Here is a 12,342-nt window from a genome sequence, read left to right on the forward strand (position 1 = left end):
CTGAAACATTTTTAGTCACCCTTAAATGTAATTTATTTGTTTTGAATATTGCCATTTTCCAGAAATTTTCAATAAAACCCAGTTATAACCCTTCACTGTCATTTTCAGATTCACAAACGTTTCATGAAATCCCCTTTCTATTTTTGTTTACTTTTTTTAAATGTTTATTTTTGAGACGCACACACACACACACACACACACACACAGAGCCTGAGTGGTTTCATGAAATCTCCCTTTCCATTTTTTGTTTAATTTTTTTAAATGTTTATTTTTAAGAGAGAGACACACACACATACAGAGCCTGAGCGGGGCAGGGCATAGAGAGAAGGAGACACAGAATCTGAAGCAGGGTCCAGGCTCTGAGCCGTCAGCACAGAGCCCCACACGGGGTTTGAACTCACAAACTGCTAGGTCATGACCTGAGCCGAAGCCAGAGGTTCAACTGACTGAGCCACCCAGGAGCCCCTCCTTTTCCATTTTGTTCAACTAGTTCATTTCCTCCTTGATTTTTGTTGGAAGTTGGGACTGGCAGAGAATTGTATCTTCTGGACCCTGGTCTTTGTCTTGCTACTTTGTTTGTACAAGGCAGGCACACTGAAACTAAAGCCTTCTTCCGAACACACAGTCTGTGCCTTCAGCTCTTCCTGGCTGTGGGATAAAAGTTTTTTAAAAAGTTGAAACCAAAACAAATCCGGCAATTATATCAAACTTTGAGAACAAGTAGACTTTTAAAAAACCTCTAAATGAGATTACACTGGTTTATACACTTACATATTACATTTGGAAATATTTTTCACAAAATATTTTCCCGGGCTTCAAAAATATAAGTCTTCCACTATGATAGCAGATTAATAGTGTTTTCAATTGTTTTTCATTTTTTTCTGGCTTTTCATTTCATACCTGAATGGATCCCTAGCAGCACAGATGATGGCATTTCAATGTTCTCACTGGAAAATTATGGCAGAAATGGTGGTAGCTTCCACTAAGACAGCCTTTCCTATGTGCCAGTTACCTTCCAAGCATTTTACACATATTAAACCATTCACTCTTTGTCTAGACCCTGGGGTGGGGCTACTGTGTATGATGCTTGTCTTAGAAATGAAGTGTGAGATACAGTCCCACAACGGATGAAGGGCAGAGACCAGATTTGGACCCAGGTAGTTTGGCTGCTGGGTTCTGTCACAGGGGAAGGACTGTAATTTTTGGACTTAGAAGAGCACCCTGGGGCACCTGGGTGGCTCAGTCGGTTAAGCATCCGACTTCGGCTCAGGTCACGATCTCGCGGTCCGTGAGTTCGAGCCCCGCATCGGGCTCTGTGCTGACAGCTCAGAGCCTGGAGCCTGTTTCAGATTCTGTGTCTCCCTCTCTCTCTCTGCCCCTCCCCTCTTCACGTTCTGTCTCTCTCTGTCTCGAAAATAAATAAACGTTAAAAAAAAAATTAAAAAAAAAAGAAGAGCGCCCTGCCCTGGTAGGAAGGGTAGGATGTTTGGTTCGCAGTCTGTAGGACTCAAGAGACAATATTTAAGAGATGAGTCCAGCTTTCAGCTTTTTACATGGGCAATAGTAGCACCCATATCGAGTGATTGTGCAGGATGCCCCGTCTGCCACCAGGAACATAGAGGGACATTGACATTCACCATGGAGCACAGCCTAGGGGGCAGTCATTCTCGTGGTTGGAACTCCAGTTGGATATTAGCCACACACACGAATCTAAATGTCTTTGTGCCTACATATATTTAGACACATCTGAACGGTGGTTCCATCCTGGAGATTCAGAAATATTTTGTTATTGAAAGTCACCAAACCACAGTGTGGGTAAACTGTACACAGACCTGAAAACTCCAGCTAAGTGTTTGTAATTGCGCAATCCATCCTCACAGGGTGCTGCTGAGGATGGTTTGGTCGCATGATCATGACAATGTCACAGTTGTGGTTTGATAGCCAGTGTCCTGCTTGTCCACATCTTTTCATCTTGGGCTTTCATTTCTGTCCCCTCCCAACTTATCCCACTTCTCCTGGGATTTTCCCAGTCTTAGCACTGAAATTGTGGCTTCCCAGGGATCTCTCAGTGCTTGACAAACAGAGATAGAAAGAAACTCTACTTGCATCTGACATATTTCTATCCCTTTCTTTATCTCCTTTGCCCCCGACCCTCTGCCATAATAATGCATATAATGCCTAGTTATTAGGGATAATAACCTATATAGGCCCTAGTTATTAGGAGGTTTGGCGGCGGGAAGATTACAAAGTTTCTGAGAAAAAAATTTTTTAAAGTGTTATATCTAAATTACACTAGCTACAAATTTTTATGCATACGTATCTATTTGGTATATTTACCTCTAATGACAAAAATAATAACTGGTAACCCATAAGTTTATTGATACCTCTCTGAAAAAGAAGCTGTGAAAAGAGCATTTAAATTTTTTATTTATTACAAACACAAATATACTTAGTAGCTTCTGGAACTACAAAGGTAACTGCAATTAAGGATGTGCGTATGTTTTTCCCAACCCAGTTAGGTAAATATTTCTACCCAAGTCAAACTGTTCTATATATTCTATGTAGAGTTTTATATCATGCACACACACATAGAAATTTTGTACATTTTGTTGATTTTTTTAAAGCTTATTTATCTTTGAGAGAGAGAGACAGAGTGGAGGGTGGGGAAGGGCAGAGAGAGAGGGAGAGAGAATCCCAAGCAGGATCCGCACTGCCAGCAGGGAGCCCGATGTGGGGCTTGAACTCAACAGATTGCAAAACCATGACTGGAGCCAAAACCAAGAGTCAGACGCTTAACCGACTGAGCTTACCCAGGTGTCTTATATTTTTTTTTTTTGTTGATTTTTAAATTCTTTCTTATTCGTTTGGATTCTGGGTTCTTAATCGATTAAGATTAAACTTGAATGAAGATAATGATCTTTTTTCTATTAGAACTAGTTATTTGGAACTAAAAACAGTATCGTGTGTAACAAAAATATTTATTAAGAGTTACTAGACGCTAGGCACTGTTTTAAGTGATTTTCATGTATTCATTCAATCCTCAAAGCCCGCTAAGATTGCTACTGTTATTATATTGTTATCACCTGCATTTTGCCCTATGGATCAGAGAAATGGCATCACTCGTATAAAGTAACTGAGCTAGTAGGTGTTGGAGGTGGTATTCCAACCCAGCAGTCTGCGTGTAGTGCCCGTGTCAGTACCTGTTGCACAGACCCCACAATTATGGGACACACATCCGGTGATGAAAATGAATTCAGAAAGTAGAGGAGGGTTAGACTACATCAAATTTGAAAGGGGACTTGTGACACCTCACTGGATTTATTTCATTTTTCTTTTCCGGGCAGAGTGCGGCGGTCGACTGAAAGCGGAACCGAAACCCAGAGATCTATACTCCCATGCTCAGTTTGGTGATAACAACTACCCAGGACAGGTCGACTGTGAATGGCTGGTAGTGTCAGAACGTGGCTTTCGCCTGGAGTTATCCTTCCCGATTTTCGAGGTGGAGGAAGAAGCTGACTGTGGCTATGACTATGTTGAGCTCTTTGATGGTCTCGATTCGACAGCGGTGGGGCTTGGTCGATTCTGTGGATCAGGGGTAAATACAGTACCAGCAGGAAACCATAGCCAGATTGAAAAAAAAAAAAAAAAAAAAGCTCAATGATTGTGATTGTTATGTGTGCCATGTACAAATTGACAATATTTTTACAAAAAAAAAAAAAAGGTTACACTGTATTGTTATTGGCTTGACAAATTATACTATGCCTCTTCTCCCTCACCTCTTTCTCTATCTCTATTGAATTTTCTCAATAATCTCACGCAAGAGGGATGAATTTGGTAGCTCTAATTTGCTGTTAGTGTCCACATTCTAACTTTTTTATTCATGTTCTTCTTGTGTAATAAATATTTCAACCTTGAAGAATCTAAAGGCAATACATTTAAACACGCACCTTTGACAATTGGGTCAACTTCCTAAATTACAGCATAAAGGCAAAGTAATAGGCACACAACCCATGTTGACATTCCCCTCTCAAAGAATACACCTGCTGAGTGGTGGGGTCCACCAGTGCTGTGCGGACTCAGTCAGTGCTACCAGAATGCTGTTCCACTGCAGTGTGTCACTTGTGCATGGGACAGAATGCCAGTGTACAGGTCACAGAGCGTTGCCACGAGAAATAAGAAAAAGGAAAGCTTAAGATAAATATCAAGTGGTCTTCTGAAGACTTATTTTGTTCAGAAGACATTAGGCCCCCCCACCCCCGCTCTTTTTTTGTCTATCAGTGTCTATTGCTTAAATAATACTGAACATGAATACTTTTGAACTCCTGTCCAAATACCAGCTGCAGTGAAACAAAAAAGATTCTTGGTGTTTAGATTATTAAAACAGGAAGGGAGGGATGATTTGGATTCTGGAACTGTCTCTGCCTCAGAGCACCTTCTGAAACAAATTTGATAGCTCTTTATGCTCTTTGAACCTCACTTTATTTCTAAATCAAAGGAACTTGGCTTAAAATTTTGGGGGAAGAAAAAAAAACGACACACCAACTTGAAAACACACTTCTGTTCCAAGCCCAGCGACATCACTACCTATAACTATGATCTTGAGCATGTCATTTGCTTCTCTGAAACTCACGTTTGCTCATCTGTAAAATGAAGAAGCCACACGTATTCACTATTCCAGGTTGTTGAGAGGATTAAGTCATATATACCCCTACTCCCCCCCATCCCAAATATGAATCTCAATGAAGAAAAAAATGACTCCTTTCGTTTGTTTATTTGCCTGTGTGTTTCTTTTTGTCTTTAGCCACCAGAAGAAATCTACTCCATTGGGGATGCGGTTTTAATTCATTTTCACACTGATGACACAATCAACAAGAAAGGATTTCATATAAGATACAAAAGTATTAGATATCCAGACACCATGCATACCAAAAAATAACACCAAAACCTCCATCAGAACATCAAGGAATGTGCAGAATGGAGAGAAGACGTATTTTTTTTTTAAATGAAGATACTAGCACAAATGTTTTATATAACAAGTGTGAACAGAAGAAAAGTGTAAGACCAGAATTATCTCTGTACTACAAGAGAAGTTTTCACCTAACTCTGATCAGCATTACCAGGAGACTGGAGCTCCATGCTTGATGTATAAATCCAAATAAAGCTGGCGGAAGGGCGTCATGTTACTTCAAGGAAGACTCCACAAGCTTTTGTTGACAGCTTGATGCAGATGCCTTGCAATTCAAGCAGTTCAGTTCAGGGTCTGTGACCTTGCAAAATGTTCTTTTTGACAATTCTTCAACATTTGGGAGAAATAAAATGGTCTTGCAGGTCACATACAGAAAAACCCTCTTCCTGCGTCTGAGGATAATTGCTTTGGCTTTGTATCTTGGATGCAGATCCATAGAGGATGTTGGGAAATGGGAGTCTTTTGAGGGTGCTTTGTACTTTAATTGTGGGTGTGTCCGATGTTTGGAAACTGGAATACTTCAGCTTAGTCACTTTCCTTGCAGGCCAGATTCACCTCTTTGAGACGCAAATGATCTTGTGACCACTTCATTTTACTGGCATTTTGACAAGTTGGAAATGTCAGTAGTGTCCATTATTGCAATTAATCTCTAGACATCATTTATTTAAATGCTGGAAAATGCCCATCTGATTGGTAAACTCAGTTCTTTCAGTGAAAGTGCTGCCTTTTCACACCAAACTTAAGAAGCGCTGTGATGTCTTAGAACTGCGTGAGAGAACTCCCAACAGGTGTGAACAGAATTCTTCTAGTGACTGCCTGGATGGTCCATTCTCAAGTCACCAGAGCTGCTATCGTCTTTTCTGTTGTTGTCAACCTGTCGTAGCTGTTATTGCTGATGTTGTCACGGTTAATGTTGTATTTAAAAAAAAAAAAAAAAAGAAAGAAAGAAACGAAGTGTAAGTAGGCCACGTAGTCATTGAAAGATTTCTTTCTTTCTCTCTCTCTCTTTCTCTCGCTCTCTCTTTCTTCTTGGGATTCAGTTGAAAAAGGATTTGTTTCCGAAAGACTTTCTATGGTGCTATTCCATAAACGTTTTTTTTTTTTTTTAAACAAAATTTTTGACCTTTGAGCCAACCACCTGTAGACTATGAATGTCTCCCTATGTCTGTCTGGTGGCATTTGAAGACTAAAGACTTGTCAAACGTATCAAGAGTATATCATTGCAAGGGCAGCACTTGTCCTGTGGAACAACTACTTATAATGCCTTAGAATTCTTGCACATGATCAAACAGATCCTCCTAGAGACACACATTTCAAAAGGTTGAACTTAATAATGTATGTGAATTAGCAACTCCATGAGGAAAACCCATTTCCGTGACTGAGAACATCGGGTATAAATACGGTGTCTTGCTTTTGTTGTAGAAAATGAATTTTCTGCTTTAAAGCCATGCGTGTTTTTAATATTGTGTGTGTATATGTGAGGTTGTCTGGGTGAGCGGAGCTATAAGAAGGTGAAACGTAGTGGGGGATGGAAAAGTTAGAATTTATGTGCCAAGTTCTACTAGAATCCTGTCTGAAGTAGCACCTTTCTTAGGAGATTTCATGGACAATTAATAGGAACTTCTAATTATTATCAACCCCATTATAAAAATGGCTTTTTCCTTTACAGAAACTCTGTTTTGATATGTTTTGATGTTGACGTAGATGACTACGTGAAATACCTTAGTTTCTGTTACCTGTCCATGAACATTTGACATTCAATAAAATTGGGTATTTCTCTTCATTTTTACAAATTAAACTATACACACAGGTGTAGCTTGTTTCTTTTCTTTGTCATTGCCCTGAAAAATATTTTCTTGCCTTTGAATTATACTATGTAAATACATTTTTACAACCAATCTTCGGTTCTTATTGAACATTACTTTGGGAATGTGTCACTATTGCCTGCAATATAATGAGCTTTCTAGTGGAGCTGATTTATTCCAGTAACTTCTTCCATATTTTTTCACTAATCTTCAATTAGCCAAAATATATCAGGAGTGGGCAAAAAGGAGGAAAAAATTATGAACACCTAACGTACTACACTATGCCTGGCCCGGTGATAGGCACATGACACAAGCTTTTTTTTTTTTTTTTTTTTTACTGTTTGAGGATTGTGGTGATGTTCTCATTTTGTAATTCAGGACTGGAGGCTCATAGAAGGTATGTAACATTCCCAGGGTCACAGTGTAAAGTGAGATGTTGAAAGCCAGCTTGTCTGATATAAAAATCTGTGCTCGTTCTACGAAATGTAGTCGAATCGATCTGGACATGTATAAATAGTGGACAGTGTTTTTATGATGAAACTTTTCCACGTAAAGTACACTTTAGGGGTGAATTACAGTAAAACTTTCAGGATAAATATATTGTTCTTTTCAGGAACAGCATGACAATTCAAATATCAGCTGTAGATATCTTTAAGAACCACAATTAGTGCTAGAAATTAAAGAAACAAAACCTGCTCTATAGCTCAGAGTTAGTAACCATGGACTTTTGTTAAAGTAAATATATTAAACTATTTTATCTGGCGTGATAGGGGAAATGTAGTGTTCTACATTAAGAAATATTTTGGGTATTACCATTGACATCATATTAGGCCACAACGAGCTGCATTCAATAAAACTGAGAACTGAAAGTGAAAAGGTATTTGGAGATGTCACAACTTCAAGTCTTCAATGTGAACATTAATTTTTAACGTACCTTATGTCAGATATCAATTCGTTGCATATTATTTTTATATTAATTCAGTTTGGGCTTAAATATGTTGTTAATTGCAAGTACAAACAGCTTTGTTGTCATTTTGTTAATTATTGTTAGCTACTGTTTCAAGCGTTTTATTAAATTAATTTTGTAACTTATTTTCAACCCCTACATCAGTATATTGGTTGTGCTCTCTATTTGCCAAAGTTCTAACTCCTATACAATCCTCACTGGCTATCCACGAAAAAAAAAAAAAAAAAAAAAAAACAAAAAACTGCTCCTACTTCCTATGATTTTATTAAATTATTTTTGAAGTCAACTTGAATATTAATCTAGTCTATTTATGAGGTCATGACTTAGCATAATTTCACAAAACAACATTTTTTGAAAGTATGCGAGAACAAACAATATTTCCAAAGTTTCCAAATGTCCCCTTCTTGTATTGGCTGGCTTTTTGCTATCCAGGCCTAATTTTAATATATCACAGTATCAGATTCAAATGCTGTCCAGTTTTGTTTTTAGAGTTCTTAGTCTCATATTTGGTTTCTATTATTACTATATATTTTCAGGGTAAGCCTCAAATACTAAATTTTGTTCTCCCATAGAGAAAATTTCTAAAAGCATCTAATGACTAATTATTATTCTTCAGAAGTAAATGTAAACATCTTATTCAATGTTACTTTGAATTCAAGTAAATGTTACTTGAATGTTACTCAAGCTCATTCAAGTAAATGTTATTTTTTAAAAGTAAACTGTAGCCATGTGTGACATTTAAAACTAACTTAGGGCAGTTGTCAAAATGTTTGGAAATTGTGTTCAGTGACAATGGGAATAAAACTTGCTTTTTGGAAAACCTTTAATACCACTTGTGAAATCTGGCACGGGAGGAAGAAAGCAGGAACAATAATTACCTCGTAAAGATTTATAACTTGAAGGAATACCTTCTATTTAATAAGAAAAGTTAGGTAAAATGAGCATATCAAAAAGAAAAAAAAAAGCTGGCCTGCGAATGAATTAAAGCTTTTTATGCTTCAATGCTTAGTAAATGGTTGCCAATGAATAGTTAGCTGTTAGTCTTTAGTGTTACTGTTATAAAATTAAGACATATTGCCATTAGCCTAGGAAATAATTGACGCAATGCACAGATCTAATACATTTTGAGATGTTATTATTAGTCTTCAAGCTTTCTTTTGACATCAACTGGTTTCATGGGTCTCCTTTCAGCCCACCCCCAGCGTATTCAACCTGCACCCAGGCTCACCGTGTGACCCCAGTCCGGTCCTGGTGCAGAGACCACGCAGAACGACTCCAAAAGGATTATAGGGCCCTTAGCACATCTCATTATATATAACCCCCTTCTCATCCAATATTTTATATAAAAAATTAAAACAGTAAAATCAACCTTTAACTTGAGAAAACTTGTAAGTGGCAACATATCCGGGCTAAAGCAAATGAACACAGAAGACTTTAAGAAGCCAATATGTAGCTTAAGACATGTGGATAAAAGGACCTGGTAGCCGGGTCTTATCTTGCCTTTGCTGCCAGGGTGGAGGTGTTAAGTGAATAATGAAATTACTTATGTTTATTATGTGTCATTTCTATCTGAATACAAGCTACTGGCTTTACCAATCCCTTTGCTCTTACTTTGCTCTACCTACGTTGTTCATATAGCTGGAAAACTAGTTATACAGCATTTTATTTTTGGCCAGCTATCAAAGTTTTGAGCATACTTGCTTCTGAAATACAAAATAGCAACTAAGGTTATTCAAAGCAATTTATAATAGTATAAACATGTGCTTAATGCTTCAGTGTATTTTAAAAATTACATTTAAAAAACCAATTCCAAGTGTTTCTTCTATTAAATAATATAAAGGGATGATTATATTTGTCATAATGTTTAACTACACAACAAATCTAAGAACTGACAAATCTCATATCTGTCAAAAGCTCCACTGGGAGTTTTTTAAAAGAGTAACTTTCAAAAATTGGGTTAAATATAATTTTTTATCAGAATGTGAAAGTGCATCTATATTCCCTTGTGATATTTTTACTTCAGAATCAGTGACTCACAGAAATGACAGCTAAATGCTAAAATAATGGTGTTAAGGTTGAGGTCAGGGGGAAGGGGTTATTTCAAGGCATGCCATTAAATTATTTAAATAGGAAGATTTATTTAAATACAAAGGGCAAATAAAGTGAAAGGCTTATACATAATAAAGCTTAGATATACAAAGCTATCCTAAAAAAAATATTTAGTGAACATTCTTTAGGAGGCTATAATTAAAAATCAAAGTAAATTGCAAGAAGATTTCCCACAAGGATCTAATATATTTGTTAAGGTTCTTTTTATACCACTGAATGTCTATTATTTGTGTTTGAATTCCCTGGGAATAAAAGGTCTTTCATAATAAGTTTTGTCATTTTCCAACCAAAAGACTTATGACAACCATGCACTTTAGTTTATTCACTCATTTATTTCATTTATTTCTTCATTCCAGAAATACTTGCTTAATTTAATGCCTTCTAATATGCTCAGTACTTGCTAAGAATTTAATGAAAGATTCAAAAAGAAAAAAAAATCACGTTTGCTTCTGTGAAGGTTAAATTCTAGTTAAAGAGATAAACACTAATAAAAGCAATCACAGACTGTCAAAATTGCAATATAAAACATGCACGTATATTTTACAGCCATTTGTGGGACATTATTCCAAATAACACGGTTTGTATTTTGAGAAAAGCATTAACATGCACCCTCTCCTCATCCTTGGTTTTCTACTGTCGTATTACTTGCATTTATTTTTAAAATTTCAATTGTCCTCTAAAATTAACTTTTTTTTTTTTTGCATCAATCGTTTGTATTTTCAACTTATAAATTATTCATTCTCAAGATGGATGATGGGGGGTGACATAGTGTATCAAAATTCTGATATTTGTTCATGTAATCATTTAACAAGTAAAACTAAACAATGTAACTTATAAAAAGCACTATCTATTGCCAGCACCAACAGTGCTTGATAAATTCTAATTAAAAATTTTTTTTAATGTTTATCTATTTTTGAGAGAGAGACAGTGTGCAAGCGGGGGAAGGGAAGAGAGGGAGACACAGAATCCAAAGCAGGCTCCAGGCTCTGAGCTGGCAGCACAGAGCCCGATGTGGGGCTTGAACTCACAAACTTTGAAATCTTGACCTGAGCTGAATTCAGAAACCCAACTGAGCCACCCAGGTGCCCTGAATTCTAATTCTTATTATGATACACATTAAGATGCTTGAAACCTAAAATCTCCAATCCACACTGGCCTAACTGGTGGAAAAGAAATGTTTTGCAATAACAGTGTGACTTGTGGGATAGTGAAATGTCTCACTGCCTCACTATTTGCGCCCCTTTTCAAGTCAACGTGTATTTTTTTTTAAATATTGGTCAGGTCCATGGAATAGCCAAGCCTCTCAAGAGCATACTCGCATACAAGGCACTCCAGAAGCATATACTCGCCAAACATTAGCCCTACAGATAATGTTTCATAGAATGGGGTGTGATGGCACAACAAAAATTTATAAAATATTTAGGTAAGAGTAATCCAAAGTAACAGGTGGCATAGTTATACTTCACAACTTTGGATACTGGAATTATGTAGAGCAAAATGATTTAAAAAAAAGAGGAAATATATGGAAAAGGTTTAGGCACTATCAAAATACTGAGGGGTTTTTTGTTGTTGTTTTTTGTTTTTTTTAGAATAAATTCACAGGGCACCTGGGTGGCTCAGTCAGCTGAGTATCTGATTCTTGATTTCAGCTCAGGTCATGATCCCAGGGTCGTGGAATAAAGCCCCAGGTCAGGCTCCACTCCTGATTCTCTCTCTCTCTCTCTCTCTCTCTCTCTTTCTCTCTCTCTCTCTCACTCTCTCTCTCTCATTTTGCCCCTCTCCCCTGCTTGAGTGCTCTGTCTCTAAAATAAAATTAAATAAAAATTAAAAAGAATAAGTTGAATTTGTAGAAAAAAATAATACAGTAATTGAAATTTAAAATTTAGATTAGATACAGCTGCCGATAATAATTTATGAACTGGGAGAGCTTAAAAAGAGGGAGACAGATGAAAAAAATTATATTTAAGGATGTGGAATAGAATGTGAATATTCAGCATATGTTATTAGGAGTTTAAAACAAGAATGTAGAGAATGGAGGAAAATATTCAGTAGATAATATCTGAAATGCCTCAGAATTTTCCGAAGATGTGTATCTTCACATTCTGGAAACACAGGAAGTTCCCAAACAAAATAAAAAGCAAGCTACACCCAGACACAGAGTACTAAAATTGCAGAACACGAAGTTAAAGAAAAACATCTTTAAAAGTAACCAAAGAAAAGACTACCAAGGAAATTATTTTAGAAATATAGTGTATTCTGAAATAAAATCTCAAGATATTAACAGCAAGTGATTGTTGGTCTAAATTTTTGTGTCCAGGGGCGCCTGAGTGGCTCGGTCGGTTGGGTGTCCGACTTCGGCTCAGGTCATGATCTCACGGTTCGTGGGTTCGAGCCCCGCATCGGGCTCTGTGCTGACAGCTCAGAGCACGGAGCCTGCTTCAGATTCTGTGTCTCCGTCTCTCTCTGACCCTCCCCCGTTCATGCTCTATCTCTCT

The 12,342-nt window shown here is 37.2% G+C and overlaps 1 protein-coding gene across 1 annotated transcript in view; it reads left to right on the forward strand.

Moving 5' to 3' along the window:
* TLL1 (tolloid like 1) overlaps positions 1 to 8,652 on the forward strand; it is a 212,377-nt gene extending 203,725 nt beyond the window's left edge. The window contains exons 20-21 of the mRNA XM_049631294.1: positions 3,345 to 3,595; positions 4,802 to 8,652. Of these exons, the coding sequence (XP_049487251.1) occupies positions 3,345 to 3,595; positions 4,802 to 4,936 (386 nt within the window). The 3' untranslated portion in view covers positions 4,937 to 8,652. The remainder of the gene's footprint in view (positions 1 to 3,344; positions 3,596 to 4,801) is intronic.
* Positions 8,653 to 12,342: the final 3,690 nt, after the last annotated feature.

This window comes from Panthera uncia, chromosome B1, assembly GCF_023721935.1.
Source record: "Panthera uncia isolate 11264 chromosome B1, Puncia_PCG_1.0, whole genome shotgun sequence".
NCBI lineage: Eukaryota > Metazoa > Chordata > Mammalia > Carnivora > Felidae > Panthera > Panthera uncia.